Source organism: Falco rusticolus, chromosome 10 (genome assembly GCF_015220075.1).
Source record: "Falco rusticolus isolate bFalRus1 chromosome 10, bFalRus1.pri, whole genome shotgun sequence".
NCBI classification, from domain to species: Eukaryota; Metazoa; Chordata; class Aves; order Falconiformes; family Falconidae; genus Falco; species Falco rusticolus.
In genome coordinates this window covers 2,125,040-2,142,294 of record NC_051196.1, presented here as the reverse complement: position 1 = coordinate 2,142,294, position 17,255 = coordinate 2,125,040, and the positions used below count along the sequence as shown (strand labels likewise).

Genomic DNA, 17,255 nt, shown 5'->3' with positions numbered 1-17,255 from the left:
CGAAAACAGTAACAAAAATTTTTCAGAGGCTGCCACATATTTGGTAGAAGCACAGTTGCAAGCAAAACCTGGCATTTTCCCAACTGGAAGTGCTGACTACAAGAATTCAGTGGAAATGTGAAGGCAAGAGTAATATGACTGTCAGGATACAATATTGATACAATACTGTATCCACAGATAGTGTGATACAATCCCCAGGAGCCCACTGCATTTGCAGAATTTAAGCATGCACGAACAGGAAGCTTGCTCCTTTCCAAGTGCTGCTTATCTTCAGAGTGCTTACCGTCAGGTTACCTGGGGAGGAGAGGAGGTTCCCAGCACTACCGAAAAGAGCAAGGTATCGATTAGAAACGTACGGTCACACGGTGGAAGACAAACATTTATAAAGCTGGTTGACAGCAGGGCCAGTAGCATTCAGTGGTGAAAGGGAAGCTCTATGTGTGGATTCCACTGACTTGACGCTGCAAACACAAAACCAAAGCTTGTGGCTGATAGATTTGTTTTTATTATTATAGAACAGATGAACTAAAATAAGCCAACAATATAATTTTATGCCAACAGCCATCTTTCTAGCACAGGCGGTGACCGATTCAATGTACCCTTCTCCCCCCTCCCCGGGCCTCTGTTCAGCGGGGAGCAAACGGTGGTGGCTCTTGCACATGGGTTTTGGACTCCAGTGACCTTACTCTTTTTCAGTTGTAGAGGGGTGCCTGGGAAAAGAGGAGGCAGGGGAGCAGAGAAAAGAGTATATATCTTGTAGGAGCAATAAGCAGAAAGGCTTGTGGATCCTCTTGCACGTTCACGTGTGGTGACCAGGTAGATGGGACAGCTGGAGAACTGTGCCCACTCCCAACACGAAGCAAGCCCCTGGTTGCTACTCTAGTCAAGCCAGGAGTTCCTTCCCGTTCCAAACTAACAAAGGGCAAGATGCACTCAACAGGGGAGTTTCTGGCAGGGTAAGGGGCAGTCTATGTAAAACCAAACCAAAAAAACCACCCCCACCTCACCCACCCCCCAAAAAAAGCCCAAACAAACCTGCACTTTAAGCCACTTCAAAGTAAAAGTCACTTCTTATAATATAATAGATATTTTTTAAATGGCAGGACCACCATCCTAGAAAGACAAAGGACTTGCACTCAAGACCAAAGAAAGAAAAACAAAAATCCAACCAACAAACAAAAGAAACCAACCAAAAAACAGGAGTGGCCCCACTCTCAAGCTCAGCTCTTCTCTAAAAACAGCACTCGTCATCCATCTGAATAGGTAAGAGGAGGAGCGGACAGAAAATAAAATAAAATTGGTGCAACTTCTTGCCAGGTGGCGCATTAGACCAAAGCTCCATACCGTCCCATACGGCTACGCGTCCTGCGGTGGCAGCATTAATTTCTTTCAGCTCTCATTGCCGTATATGTCTGTATGTACAGACATATCCGCACAGAATATATAATATTGTTTTTAATGTTAGTTTTGATCCTGTAGAAGGGCTCATCTCTCTTTCACATGGTTCTGTGCTCCTGCGCTGTTGCTGCTCCCATTGCCGCTCCCGTTACTGCTGCTCCCACTGCTGCTGCAGAGGACCTCTGTGAGGTCGTCCATGATGGTGGTCTCTTTAGGGTCCACGAGGTTGAACTCCCTGATGAATAGGATAAAGTGTGTGTAGAGTGTGTTTAAATGTCCATGCAGCTCCAGTGCCAAAGTCTCCTTAAAGTGTGAGGAGTAGATATGGGCCAGCACGTGGAACAGGTACTTGCAGATCTTCTTCACTAGAGACTCGAATGAGTTGGGGAATTCCTTGCCTGAAAGGAAGAATAAGAAACACCATGATAGCTCCCGCCGTCACCTTCAGCCCCACAGCAGCGTCTGGGCTGAGCTGCACTAAGAGCTACGGGCCCACCTTGTACAGCAGACAACGGGGGGGGGCCTGTACCATCCTCTTGCCTTCTTTTTATGGGAATTCAGGGGAAGAATCTAAGGAGGGTTTAAGCATTTTCATTTGAAGTTGTTTTAAGCCATAAGGGTTCAAAAAATCAAGAGTAATCACTCTTTAAAACCACAACATTTTTTGTTATTGAACATAAAAATAATGAGAGGTTCTTCTGGGTCCTTACCTAGTTTGCCCAAGAGCAGCAGATTTTTCCCCTGGAAGCACCTAATGCTTGGGAGGCCAATCCCCAGGGGGCTGCGTGGGGTGCAGCAGTCTGACTAACTGCATATAACAACTTCCCTCATTTCACTGCTGAAATTCTACCACATGGGAAGAGAAACGGGAGGAAATAGCGTGTGTCTTCCATCGGGTGCAGTTGAAACAATTGGTGACAGCCAGCGCGGCTTCACCGAGGGCAAATCGTGCCTGATAAAGCTGGTGGCCGCCTGTGCCAGGGTTACAGCGTTGGTGGGTGAGGGAAGAGGGACTGATGTCATCCACCTGGACTTGTGCCAAGCATCTGGCGCTGTCCCGCAGGACAACCGTGTCTCTAAACTGGAGACACACGGACCTCACAGATGGACCACTCGGGGGGATAAGGAACTGGCTTGGATGGTCCCACTCCATTTGAGTTGCAGTCAACAGGTCAACGTGCAGGTGGAGACCAGTGACAAGGGGTCTTCCTCAGGGGCCCATACTGGGGCTGGCGCTGGTCAACATCTTTGTCAGTGACATGGACAGTGGGATCAAGCGCACCCTCAGCGAGTTTGCTGACAACACCAAGCCGTGTGGTGCGGTTGATACACCCGATGGCAGCGATGCCACCCAGAGGGACCGTGACAGGCTGGGGAGGTGGGCCATGTGAACCTCAGGAAGCTCAACAAGGCCAAGTGCAAGGTCCTGCACCTGGGACAGGGCAACCTCCAGTATCAATCCCGGCTGGGCAGAGAATGGATTGGGAGCAGCCCTGAGGAGAAGGACCGGCAGTGCTGGCCGATGAGAAGCTCAACGTGACCCAGCAACGTGCGCGCGCAGCCCAGAAAGCCAACCGTACCCTGGGCTGCATCACAAGCAGCGCGGCCAGCAGGTGAGGGAGGTGACCTCTACTGCCCCTCCTCTCCACGCTCACGAGACCCCACCTGCAGTGCTGCATCCAGCTCTGGGCCCCCACGCAGCCTAAGAAGGACATGGACCTGTTGGAGAGAGCCCAGAGGAGGGACACAGAGATGCTCAGAGGGCTGGAGCACCTCTCCTGGGAGGACAGGCTGAGGGAGTTGGGGCTGTTCAGCCTGCAGAAGAGAAGGCTCCGGGGAGACTTTATTTATAGCAGCCTTACAGTACCCAAAGGGGGCTGACAGGAAAGCTGGAGAGGGACTTTGTACAAGGGCCGGTAGCGATAGGACAAGGGGTAATGTCTTTAAACTGAAAGAGGGTAGATTTAGATAAGATATTAGGAACAAATTCTTTACTGTGAGGGTGGTGAGACACTGGCCCAGGCTGCCCAGAGCAGCTGTGGGTGCCCCATCCCTGGCAGTGTCCAGGGCCAGGCTGGATGGGGCTTTGAGCAACCTGGTCCAGTGGAAGGTGTCCCTGCCCATGGGGGGGGCTGGAAATAGGTGATCTTTAGGGTCCCTTCCAACCCAAACCATTCTATGAAATTGTGCTTGCTGGTCCAGTACTGTGCTGGCACAAAAAAAAGTGATTCTTGCACAGCTACTGTGATAACAGTGTCCTGGTTTCAGACACCACCTGCCATCCTGTGCATGGTGCACAGTACAGAGTATGTTACTGGTCTAAAGTGCATCCTGGCCACACAGACAAATCATTTGCATGAAACACCTTCACTGCCCTTGAATAAGCATTAAAAAAAAAAAAATTAGTCAACTGCTGCTAGCTTACTAGGCACTGTCTCACTAGACGCTGCCGTTTTCCAGATCAAGATGCTTGTAAGTGAACGCTAGTAGCTCAGTGTTTGCTGTATTGCGATATCCTAGCTCCCCGATTATCTGTTGAAATGGCTCAGGAATCTAGCTGCTTTCAGTCCTGATGAAACCCACCTACAATAACTTCAGGTCTCTTATTTTCTTCCCCTTCACCAAAGGCATTGCGTGTAGCAGTCTTGTTAGGATACAAATCTGAGTTAAAATTAATTTCGTATTGCTTTTTGGTTCTTAAAAAAAAAAAACACATTTAATCTTTGGAAGGGAAGGGAGATTGCCAGCAGTCTGTGAGACAAGGCCTGGCTGAGCAGGGAAGACAAGCCACAGTCCTGGCAGTCCAGTTGATTTTCCCCTTACTGGAAATAGTGAAATAACAGGGCTAAATTTTATTAGCAGCAGGCTGTATTAAACACATGCTGACAGTTTTCAATTTTTTATCCTCTCTGAATACAGGCTGGAAGATCTCAAAATGCTTGAAGAAAAAGATGTATCGATGATGGAATACTGATGACAGGACTGTGAGACTTCCACCCAAGTTCATATGCCAACAGGGCAACTCTGCCTTCAAGAATAAGCCAAACTTAAAATATCCCTTAAGAAAACCCCAAACCATCAAACAAGGAAGTGTGAAAGCTGCCTGCTGTTACCGCATACGCTGAATGCCAGCTTGCACCTCACGGCATCTGCAGAGCGCCGCAGGAAGCACCTGTCCAAAAGCAGACATACCGTATTTTGTCGGGAAAACGTCCTCATCTGTCACTAGCTTCTGCACTGAACTCATGACGAAGTCGACGTACTGAGGAGCAGTGCACTTGATCTTCTTTCCCCGCTCATCATACCAGTAGTACTGTCTGTGGAGAGAAGTGACAGTGTCACCACACTACACCCTGGCTCCTCAGCTCGGCTCCCCCAGGAGCTAAAACATCTCGACGGCTAAAGAATATAAACCAACAGCAGCAACGTTACCAAAATACATCATAGCTGCTACAGAAGAGATTCCCTTCAGGGTATCCTTCCACATCAAACCCCCTGGGTTTCGGCTAGCCAGTTTTGTTCCTCTCTATCAATGCACTCCCAGAAAGCCTGCCGACGGGTCTCCGAGGGGAGCAGCTCCGCTCAGGCAGCGGTAACCCCCGTCCGTGGCAGACCGAGGGTTTACATCCAGTCCATAGAACTGTGCAGGAAAGTATTACGTTACTATTTTTAAAGGGCAGCAACACTGCGCAGCGGTGACCTGGTGACCTTCTAGTGCTAACCACTGCAGAACATCCAGCACCTGCTAGCGCAGTATTACCGAACAGACAGAGGGTGGCTCCAAAACACCAGCTCGCCCAAGCCGGCCCTGCCGAACAGGCAGCCTCTGTAGCGCTACAAATCCTGCTCCCACACCTCGTCTGGGGAAAGTTTTCAGGACCCTTCCGCACATTGCTGCCAGCGTGCCTTGACTGCTTTCGTTACAGTTTACAGAGAACAGGTTACAGAGAGTAAAGGCTCCCCAAAACATCTGCGTTTACGCTTGACTCTGCCACCGGGTGAATAATCTTGTTGGATCCAAAAGGAACAGGAGACGTTAACATACTGCCCAGCTCCTCAAAAGCAGCCCTAATGCAATCAGTTAGCCAGCATCTTCTTGAGCAACTGCAGCCATCCCTCACCTGACGGAGAATCTGAAGCTATAAAAGCACTGAAGGTTTGATCCTGTTTTTTTATTTTTTTTAAAGTCATGACTAATTAAAGCACCTCTAACTGTTACCAGGAACTTGCTACTGCATTACGCACACAGAAAGAAATGTTTTACAATTAAGGAATTTGGCAAATATATACATATATATATATATTGTTGTTGTTGTCGTCTCTGTCACACTTGAGGTGTCTTGAGTTCCAGTTCCCGAATGCTTCCTCCAAACACTCCAGGCGCAGTCCTATATCATCATGGGATTGATAAGAAATCCATTGTATTGTCTTCCCAGAACACAGTGTAGGTGGTGTTTGCTGGCTGCCTTTGGAAGCAAGGTTGGAAGTGGTCTGAGCATCAGAACGTGGCTAGAAAGACACCTCATCCATCGCGTGAGCCCCTGAAGCCAGGATGCCGTTTTTTGCTTGCCTGTTCAGCTCCAACTCTGCTGCTGTTGACTAATTATCTGTTATCTGACGTTCTTCACACAAATCACTAAACAAGCCTCACTGTAGCCCAAGTCAAAATATCCCTTCAGTGTGACATTTAGCCACCTTTGCATTTTTTTTTTTATTTGCATGGAAGGTAAAGATTAAAGATAAATGTTTTTTATGTGCCTGACAGGACTAGACTGCATTGAACTGGAAGGATCTATACATGCTACTTGGAAAGTGAAGCTTTATGTATACCGACCAGCAGAACAATCTTGAGTCAACTAAAGAAAAATATTAAGTAGCAACTGAAAAGTTTTCATGTACAATGTGTTTTCATTGCCTGGAAAGATTCTTCAGGGACCTGAGGGCGGTGAGGTGAAGGCACTAACGGCACTGTTCATGCCCCAAGCTGTATGAAAAGAAGAGGAAGCTGCAGAAATGAGTAGAGTAATTCAGAATTTAAGAGAGGAAAAGCAACTGGAAACTAGTTCTGCAGACACTTAAGATTTAGAATTTTTCTTTCAGCTCATTTCCAGCATGTGGTGCTTGGTCATTGTGTCTGTTTACTGGAAAGAGCAGGACTGACTGCAAAAGGGCATAAAAAGGTGAGCAAGTGGAAGGAAACAGCAGGAGTCAAAAGCTCTTTGTAGAGTGATGTCAGGCACCAGAACTAGTGTTTGGGCCCTTGGGCGCAGACTGTGTTCTCCACCACCGCTCACCACCTTTATACGGTCCGCACAGACGGAACGACACGATGCCCCCCCATTGGTCTGGTCCTGCAGTAAGCCGCACCAAGACAGTTCTAGGTAATCCAGACTTATCTGGGGTCTTAAGACAAAGCTTGTTGCCAAGAGCAGAAGCAGAGCGAACTGTCTGTTACCTCGGCAGCTTTCTCGTGCCGCACACCTCCTCAACTGCAAGGCAGGAAGCACAGTTCAGCGTTGGCCTTTGGTGCAAAAATGAATCTGGATCGTTGGATTTTAGTCAAAGTTTGGCAACTGTAGAAGTTCAATCCAAGTGAATAAATCTGCTGCACCACCCCTCTGCATACCCTTTTTGCCTTTCCTTGAAAATCAGGCTAATTATGCAAAATTGGAACTTAAAATAAGAATCATTAAGAGTAAGAGGATAACTACAGGGACTGTGCTGCTGGTTAGCATCATGCACCTTCCCCGTGTTTCAAGTGCTGTGAACAGTCTTCACAGGCCCTGGAGGAAGAGAGGAGCCCCTGACATGCCATGAGCATCTCCCACCCGCGCTGGAGTTATCTCCGTTGACAAGATCGGAAACAGGCTGCGGCTCGGCGGGCACAGAAGCCTCACTGCATTCCACTGCTGGCACTAGGGCAGAGCAGTCCCGTATTAGGCAATGGATGGGGAGCAGAAAGGACAAGAAGATGACACTGAAAGGCACCAGGAAGTGCTCACATTATACAGACTTTGATTATTTTATTTCCTATGTAAAAATTCTGGCAGATCTAAACTTTCCCCAGTAAGGAGAGCAGGAGGAATTTGCAGCTCCACTCCAAATCCCAGGGAGAAATGACCATGGGTTTAACAGAAAGAAGCCTATGACGCAAATAATAAAGTATAACGCATATGAAGTCACAATGCTGCATCTTAGCACATGTGCATATTTTTCCCTTCTCCTCTAAAACATTCCAGGTTTGTGCCGATGACACAGAAGCCAAGGCAAAACAGAAGTTACGCTGGTATATAAGAAGGGCTTCTGGAAGGAGGGAGAGGCAAACGCTGTGGAGATGATGTGGTCTGGAAAGGAAGGCGAGACAGTCCCGCTAGGAATACTAACAGACGAGTTATGAAGAAAGCAAGACAGCAAATGGTATCAAATGCAGTGGCATCTGATATCAAGTGGCAGTAACGTAGTGCTTGTCAGCACCTCGGAATGGCTTTGATGGTTTGATAGGGGCAAAGAAATGTTTAGATGGGGGTGGAGAAAGGAATACACAGCTCAGGGAACATAAATATAAGAAAATGCAAAGCATGCAAGTTTTAATTAAGATTTCTAGAAGGAAAGAGACACTAAGGGCAAGGCAGACATGAGAAAGGAAAGTATAAGATTAGAAACCTTTCACTTTTATCTGTGGGCTGCCGGGAAGTTTGCATCCATCCTTGATTTCTGCCTCAGGAGTTTTATAATCTCAGCCCTGTGAACAGCACTTATGTAGGCTCTTAGTTACTCCGCTCCAGCACTTTGAGAAGTTTTACCCAAATGTCAGCTATAAAACCAGTTTACAGCTCACGGTGCTTTACAGCTATTTTGTGTAATAATAAACTATAAAAAGCATACTAAATCTAAATGGTAAATACTGTGTTAAAAATACAGAAACTGCTTTACAGTAAGTAATAAACATACTAATGAGCAAATTTAAGTCATTCCCAAAGCTACATTCGTGCCACTGTCATTAAATTTTGAGGATAACTGGCCATTCTGCTCTTTCTCTTGGTACTTTCCCACCTTACCAGCAAACGCTGCCATACGTTCTACAAGAAGACCAACTTTTGGTCAGATGTCTCTTAGTGAGCCAAAGCAGAAATCCCCTTCCTCGTTGTGTGCAGATGGCTGCGCCATCCCATGTATCTGACAAGAGGCCTGAAAGGTGCACCTGTCTGCAGTTCAGCAGTTGGCTGGAACTCCTCTGAGATGTTAAAACCTCACCTCAAATATGTAACTGCAACTGGTGTTTATTTCGCCAGCAAATACTCTATACTTAGGATTGAGTATCTGCTAGGTTAACTTGACAAGCAGCCTGTTCTCAATAGTTACTTCAACACCTCAACCGTAAATACGAGTAACCTTCCTTGGGTATGACCAGAATGGTGTGATCCAAAACACACCTTGGAGAACTGGGCAGGAAAACAGAAGAGAGGAACAGAATGCAGACCTCTGTACTGGACTGCCTAAGAAATCCACACCGAAAAAAATGGCAAAGTGCACCCATATTCCAAGGTCTGTAATTATGTGGCATTCTAATATAAGCAGATACTATTTTATTCCAAAGTAGCTGAACAAACAGAGCACAGCCACAGAAGGTCAAATCGGGAGTGTCCATCAGGTTGATCAGCAACAGACTCTTAATGTTTAGGTGGAACTCTATATACTGGAGACAAAGCAAAGGCACAGTAAATTATACCAACTGGTGTTTCTCCAAGACAATAAGCACGTCCTTACCTTACTTCATTAGATAAGATTTTTTAAAAAGCAGGAGGGGGATGGAGAAGCGACAGGCAGCTTTGTCATAGTCATAACTATGAACAAACAAGCATCTTGGAGGGCAATTCTCTGCGTTGCATTTAGGCATCTCTCTTCCAAAAGGGAAGAGCTAGGAAAGGCAGATTATAAAGATGCGGATTATCTAAAACTGTCGTTAAGAGATACTTGGAGAACAGAGTTACGAACAGGGCCCTGAAAGCTGAACCATAGCGAGGTGTGTAGCTGGGGGATCTCACCTCCGTAGTTTTTTCATGGGCACCGCACACTTGATAGAAGAACGCAACATGCAGCCTACAGTTTGCAAACCTGAATCACTCATTGCCCCCAAGTACAGGAAGATACTTCAGTTGTTACAATCTAGCTAAACACAAACCCTTTCAAGCGCTTCACCCAAGTGCAGACATGCTTCCTGTTACTCCCAAACAGCGCAGTTTTTCAGATTCCCCAAACAGGACAGGAACGTTCTGCCATCAGTCCTCACCACCAAAAATCTAGACTACAGCTGGAGCTGCCTACAAGCACTTCCTTGCTTTATTCTGCAGCATGAAATGCTTACAGAGAACTCTTGTTTAAGACTCCCTAGCACAGAACAGAACGACACTTAGAGAGGTTCCCTGCCACCAACCTCCTCTTAGCCACTATTTCCCATCAGCCAAGTGGACAAACAGTTAAACTCGCTCCTTTGGACAGCCAGTGCCTCATCAGGAATTTAAACATCAGAAAGCATGGGGAGCGAAAGTCAACAGAACGCTCATCTTACAGATCACTGTTTCTCATTTAGAGATCATTTAGAGACACGAAGTCTCCTCTTGATAAAATCTGGGTCCAGCAGATATTACTTGCTGTTCCAGCCTGTTTTCAAAGTCCCTAGCATGGCCTTTAATTCTCTATTGACAGTTATCTTTCCAACTTTTAAATGCAAAAGTATTCTCTGTACACTCTGCATTCTTCAGAGTGCTCTCAATGAAAGCCCCTGATAATAATTCCAAGTGTACAAGATAGCCCAGTACATTAAGCAAGGATTCCTTTCTAAGCACTACGTAATTATTGTCAGAGATACAATACAGAGCTCTGGTTCTGTTGCATACATTCCCTGGGATGTTTGTTTGATGTACTATAACATTAACTGCTCGGTCTCCTGTTTTAAAATCCATCTCAAGTAAATTAATCCCAGGAAATGCATGAAGAGGGAAGAAAAGGACTATCAGCGCGTGTGCTGGAGGAAAAAACCCACACAACTCAACAGGCTTATTCATACTGGACCAGATCTCATGTTCCATCATGCTGGACTGTGCTAATCAAGAGCAGGAGTTTATGGTAACTTTTTCTTACATTCACCATGTACAGTAAAACTACAAAGCTTTCTCTCATAAGTGACAGCTAGTCCACGTCAAAAAAGTCTACTAAGTCCTACAGGGGGAAAGTGCCAAACCAAAACGTTTTCCTTACTCTTTGCAAAGCTGCCACTTGTGTCCTCTGCGCTCAAGGGGCCTGGGCGGCAAGCCAGCGGCTCACGTCAGGCTAGAGGTTACCTGTCGGCAGCATGGTGCTCTGCCAGCATTCCAGCTACCAGAAGCACCCTCTGAGCTTCCCACAGCCAGTTTATCTCCCTGGCCTTCTATGGCATCTCAGCACTGTTACCAGTAAGGACAGTTGTGCCTTGGTCTTCTTCCCCTCAAGCTACACACACAGTAATTTGCCTCTCTGATCGGACCTTGTAAAACCAGCTCACAGCACTCACAGGTTCTCATCCTTCCAACCCTCCACAAAATCAGATTTCCAGCACCCTGCACCGCTGAGGGGGAGCAGAGGCTGTACAAGCTGCCACGTTCTCGCCAAGTACGGATCTGCCGTAAAACACTGGCCCAGTGCCACCCAATGCAACATCCTCCCCCAGGCAACTCTGAAGACTTCATGGAAACCTTGTAATTGTAAATATTGACTTACGTATTGCACACTGCCATGGTCTGACATGACTCTCCTGTACAGAATTCTGAGATTGTACTATACTGTAAGTTGATGTGATGAAAGAAAGTTGTTGCTGAAAAATAAACACAAAAGAAAGAAAATGAGAAGTAAAATACTTTTAAACACTGGTTATCCTCCAGACAATTAGTTGAGCAGAGCAAGCGAAGTGACCTCAGAGTCTTGAGCTTCCATACAAATCTAAACATGATTTAGCTAAATGAGTCTAATGACGAACTGCAAAACAAAGAGGTACATGGAATGAAAGCTCTTGTTTTGATTTAAGATGAAAGCACCATGATGCATCAGCTCTTATTACTCACTAAGCAGCAAGACTGGAAAGTGTCTCCGTCATCAGCCTCACCTTTACAGTATAACACTCTACTACAAGCTGAAGGCAAACAATTTGCTACATTTTTTTGAAGTTTGACTTAAAATGCACATTGGCTAGAAAACAGCATTAATAATTCTCACAACGTATCTCCTTTAAAAAAGTAAGGGCATGAAAACTAGTACACTTCTACTTTTTAAAAACCTCCTGAGTTAATACAGCATCTTAATACTCCTCAGGGGGCACTCAACTTTTTTCTTAATGAGTCCCTGTAAACTTTCCTAGCTTGCAGTTCAAAGTAGTTTCTTGCTTATCACATACTGTTGAAAATGTAAACAAGACTGGGTCATAGCTGCAGGGCTGGCAGGTGAAGCAGAAGCACAAGAAATTATTGTAAATCAGAACTGCCATGCACAGGCACAGCATTCAGTCACCGTAGTCAGTCACATCTCCAAGTTCCACTTGGCTACAGTTTAAATTCACACCAAAGCTTGAAAGGAGTGGGGAAAAGAAATCCAACCAAAATACTTCAAAATTTCTGGCTTTAGGCATAACCTGCTTTACATACAAATCTTAATAAACTCCCATTTTTACAATGCTTCTGGAAGATCAATAGCTTGCATCAGCAACGTGCTGAACCAGCCAGTTTACGGTCAAAGGGCATCTGCTGGTCCTCAAAAAAGCATCAAAACCTTCAATGCCCTCGTGGCACAGCGAGGCAGCGGAAGGACGAAATGCATCGAGGCTGCCATGCTGCTGAACACAGTTTGTACATAAGACAGCTTAATTACTATTCAAGGTCTAATTACGTGCATTATGCAGTAAGCACAAATAGTCACAGAGTGTTTTTCTAAGTACTGAAAACAGTAACAAGGAACAGAGTGAATGAATGCCTTCTGGGGCGTGGACAGCAAGCTCCGAGCTGTACCATTACAATACTCACTGTTGCTGGCTAGCCACTCGTTGAGGTCTATTTCTCGTGGTAACATCACTAGCTCCTTAAATTCAAAGTCAGTAATTCTGGATTTTGTGTATTCTGGCTCTAGGTAAAGTTTCTTCTCTTCCGGTGCTGGCTTTTTACCATTTGGCTTTCCCTTGGACTTCCTGTAAGACATTAAAGAAAGAGAAGAAAGGTTACCTGTACTGTCGATGAACGGCTACAGAAACCTGACAGAAGCTGGTTCAGCTAAACTCCTGTATCTGTGGTTACATTGCTTTCCTGCCTTCCCTCCCTTTCCCTTAATTATTTTTTTTTATTTAAAGCAAAAGGCAGTTTCTTAAAAAGTGTATGTGAACTCAGTCAATTTTTTCAAGTAACACTGGAAATTTTGAATGGTATTAAGAAACTTGAGACGGAGCTGCTCCATCTCCACTGCCCCTTTGCCAGTTTGGCCAGCAAATTACTGGGAGAGTGACGGTCTCTCGTCACACCTGCGAACAGTCGTGACAGTGGAATGGTGCTGTGCCTAAGGAGCGCCGCACGCGAGCACACTAACCGTCCCCTGCGTCATACCGTTAACTGGCACCTGCAAAACGGGGATCTGAGGGACAGCAGAAGTGGCCTGCTGCAAGGAGATAGCTCCCAGTTGGAAAAACGCTCCTTCCACCCAACGTACTGGCACCGCTCCTTCAAAGCTACGGCATTCCTCGCTACTCCAGCCCTCAGCGCTACGGCATTCCTCGCTACTCCAGCCCTCAGCGCTACGGCATTCCTCGCTACTCCAGCCCTCAGCGCTACGGCATTCCTCGCTACTCCAGCCCTACACTGCGGAAGCGAGCATCTGTGACTCCAGCTAGAAGCACTGATAACTACAAAAACTTTCTCAACTCCCAGGATACCTGAAAGAGAAAGATGTGAGTTCATTGTTTCCTGAAAATCCTTTAAAATCCAATGTATTACGAAATAACCTTCCATTTGGGTTTATAAAAGCAGACAAACCACGTTCCATAAAATGCACTTATCTCCACGGCATACTCTGCCGCTTCATCTCCCACTTCTAAAGTGTTTGTTGCAATCACTAGTTTTCCTCTCACACTGTTTTTAACATCCTCAAGCTAGAATCTCAACCCAACCCATACTCCTGGGCCAGGGGCTTGGTGAGGACTTCTGAGGAAGGACGGCGGGTCAGCACCTTGGTCTTTTCAGCTGTCTGGTTAAACAGTCGCATAGCCATGCGTTACTGCAGTTTACAAAATCCACCTAATCGGAGACAGAACATCTATTTAATGGTGAGGGACAAGCGCAGTAAGGCAATAATACAAGGTGGAGATGCCACGATTTTTTAACGTGAGGTTTTCTTGGTTAAAAAGGTTTTTAAGGACCTGTAAAACCAAGTCATGCCCACCTTTACAGATGACTGCATTGTTTGCTGATGAAACTCCTCTAGATCCCATCCGGAGGAAACCAACCTCGTGTTGTGGCTCTTAACATACTTCATTCACATAATTACCAACTTTGCCCCTGTCTGAGATAAACACAGGCTTGATTTTTGCCGTGAGGATGGGATACACATCTTTCCTGGAATGGTGTTTAAAGTATCAGTGCCTTCCCCCAAAAAAAGTATAATAATTTTTCTCTTTATGGGCTCTTTATTGATCTGTTCATTAAACCCATCCTCAGAAGGACCCATCATCCACGTTGTCAGCACTGCACTAGGGACGGACCCAGATCTGCCTTCCGCAAGAAAGGAACACCGTAACGTGCCAGCACTGCTGCTGGTTACTGTCTTGAACTTGCACTGAGTTTTGTCACACTTCTCTCTAACCAGTAAGTTAACTCTATAACCAGTAAGACCAGAAGGACTTTAAGACTTCAGGAAGGCCACTGTCAAGGAAAAAATAAGGAAAACCTAGTGACAGCAGTACGATGTACCTTTACATGCTCACAGTATATTTTCAAACCACAGATGCACAGAAAGCACTGCAGGAGGTCTCTGGCAGGGAAAAGACGGTCACACTTTCTTTCCATATGTTAATCAGAAAGGTGGATTTCATGGTTGGAGAGAAAATGCCTGTGACATAGAACACCTTTTAAAGAATACAAATACAACACGAGAATAAACAAACCAGTACCGGCGAAGATGAATTCAGCGCACAGCTACTCCCCCACATTTCCTGCCATCTCCTTTTTCCACAGCAGCTCATCCAAGATTTGTCCCTTACGTTTATTTAATGAAGTAACCTGGATTAATTCTCATAGCAGCTCCACAACGAAATATTTTTATGACATGCAGTCAGACATTCCTCAGAGCAAGGCTCTGAATACAGAGGGGCTGCTCAGACCAACAGCTCCTGGTTATCAGCTAGTTATTCTTGTTTTCAAACCTGTACTTTGCTAGATCTCCTATGAACTTCACCATGGAAAAATCAGCTACAGATAAGAAAGAAAAGTCCGTGAGAGCAGGAACTGCAGGAGGGCCTTAAGTACATCTTTCACGGCTTCTTTAAATATCTTTAATTTATTCTTGGGTCTGAGACTTCGGATTTTCACAGAACTTGAGATGATATCCAAGGAAAATTTAATAGCATGAAACAACAGTCTCAATCAATAGTCTGTAACCTGATTTTATGGCAGATGAAGCAACATATTTGACCTCTTCCTTTTGCAGGAATATGTTAAGACTTGTAACTACCTTCCCCTGACAGTCAACAGTGTAAATCCAGTTAAAACCATGCACTTGGCCCTAAGCTAGTAAAAAATACTCCAGGCAACTGATTTGCTTAATTCCCAGCACAGGCTGCCTTACTCCTACACTGCTGAAACCAAGGCTGGCACGCTCCAGACAGCACCCTCATAACATTGTCTGTCAGAGGCCCAGCAGGTAAGATCTATTTAGAACACACTCTTTGGGGTTTTTTTCAGCTATTTAGGTTTAGTGGTTTTGGGGTTTGGTTGCAGTGGAGGGCAGGATTCAGGCATTCAAGGATAAGTGGATTTTTAAGAGCATTATAGTTTCAGTAACAATCGCGCAGAAAACAACTCCAGAAGACTGGTTTGACAAACTACATGAAGCACAACTGGGGAGAAAAGCCACCAGTGAGAAGCTGTTTGGACAGAACAGAGTTTGCGTCTTCGCTTTACTTCCAGGATGCTCAAACCAAGGGCCCCAGGTTAGGGCCGTGCCACGTCAGCTAAGAGCAGTCTTCTGAGAGGAGGAGGAAGGGAGAGAGAGATGAAGAGGTCAAAGACAGTCTGTCCCAGAGCCAGGCTGTGCAGGGAAACCACAGAAGGAAGCCAGACACAGGAGGCTGAAACAAGCCTTCCACCGAACAGAAATGGGTAGTGTGTACCTCATTCTCACTTCAGCATCTTCTCCTCGTTTCAAGAAAAGAAACGGAAATTCAACACTAAATCTATTTGGCAAGTCTGCTAGTGCAAACGACTCCACATGGTCCTTTTACAAAACCCAGCCCCCCTCATTACCACCAAACCTCAGTTCTGTTAGATGAGTATATACAGCCGCTTTGTGTCTTTCCAATAGACACAGTGTTTCCACAACTGCCTTGTCCTGGAACTGGAGCACTTCAAACAGAAGCTTCCCGAAGGATTCCATGCTCTGCCCCTTTCCAAAGCTTTGGCTTGGTTTAAAAACAGACCTGACTCACGGGTATCGTCACTGAACCTGCAAAGTGTCCATAATCACAGATATCAAAGGGTTCATTCACCCCCCTGAAACCTGAATGTCACATCACCATGTGCAACACAAACTTCTTTTTAATCTTCTGCAGCTACTGAGAGCTAAAAGCAAGGCCACGGAAATTGTTTCTGCCAGCAGATTTTCATGACCTGCATGCAGTGCAGTCGGGGCACTACATGGCCCAAATAGAGACTCCGAGTACAAACTAAAAAAAATTCCAGTCTTACAGACATCAAGTTTTGAACCAGACCACACATCTTCCCTCAATTAGGCATAAGTTAGATTATAAAGTCAGACTTGCTCATATTAATTGAGTCACGCTCAGTCTAGGCTGTAGAATTGGGTTTAGTTCAGAAACCGCGTCAATACTAGTCGCTACTAAAGCATTTTCTTCACAAACTTGCAAAGCTGGAGCATACAGCGGTACAGAGAAAACAGCTTTATAAACACAACTGTGTGTGATTAAGAACAACAAATAATAGTTCCACGTTCTAGATAAATCAAAGCTCATACATTCACAATTACCAGAATTACGAGACAGCGTGAAGTTCAGGCGCTAGCTGCTTTGCTCTCCCCTAGCTCCAAGCTCACTACCGTTACAAAAACTTGTAAGAAACCACCATCCACGTGGAACCAACTCCAAATGTGCAAAGCGAAGCATCCATTATTCCCTTTGTTGCGAGCTGTTCACACTCAAGACGTCTTTCTTAATTTTTCATTTGAAGCACACAAATACAAAAAATTACGTGTAGCCGTTTCTGAGCTGTCCCAGAACTCCCTTGTAAGCGAAGACTACAGCAATGCGCCTCCAGCAGCACAGACAGCAGCTCCTTCAGCCTGCTTTGAGTGAAAGGAAAAGCGACAACAGTGAGTTTTACTGTTCTATTCAGGAAACGCTAAAATCCATCACCTGTAGACGATTATTTACTGAAGAACAACTAAATGTCATATAAGACCACAAAAAGGGCAGTACCTTTGAAAACACCGCTACAGGCACCCTAAAGCAAACCAAAGTCCTGATTCATGTTTACCCGTGTCTTTCTTAAAAAATACGACAATTCTACTAAACGTGTCTTAACATGTCCACGTTGGACCAACTGCATCTCCAAAGCAGC

At 45.5% G+C, this 17,255-nt stretch overlaps 1 protein-coding gene across 5 annotated transcripts in view; it reads right to left on the bottom strand.

Annotated features, from left to right (window-relative positions):
• Nucleotides 1-482: 482 nt before the first annotated feature.
• Nucleotides 483-17,255, bottom strand: part of MOB2 (MOB kinase activator 2) — a 116,460-nt gene continuing 99,687 nt past the window's right edge. For all 5 annotated transcript variants that reach the window (XM_037401940.1, XM_037401941.1, XM_037401939.1 and 2 more), the window contains exons 2-5: nucleotides 12,447-12,607; nucleotides 11,155-11,248; nucleotides 4,591-4,715; nucleotides 483-1,796 (exon numbers count right to left, since the gene is read on the bottom strand). In XM_037401940.1, the coding sequence (XP_037257837.1) occupies nucleotides 1,486-1,796; nucleotides 4,591-4,715; nucleotides 11,155-11,248; nucleotides 12,447-12,607 (691 nt within the window). In that variant the 3' untranslated portion in view covers nucleotides 483-1,485. The remainder of the gene's footprint in view (nucleotides 1,797-4,590; nucleotides 4,716-11,154; nucleotides 11,249-12,446; nucleotides 12,608-17,255) is intronic.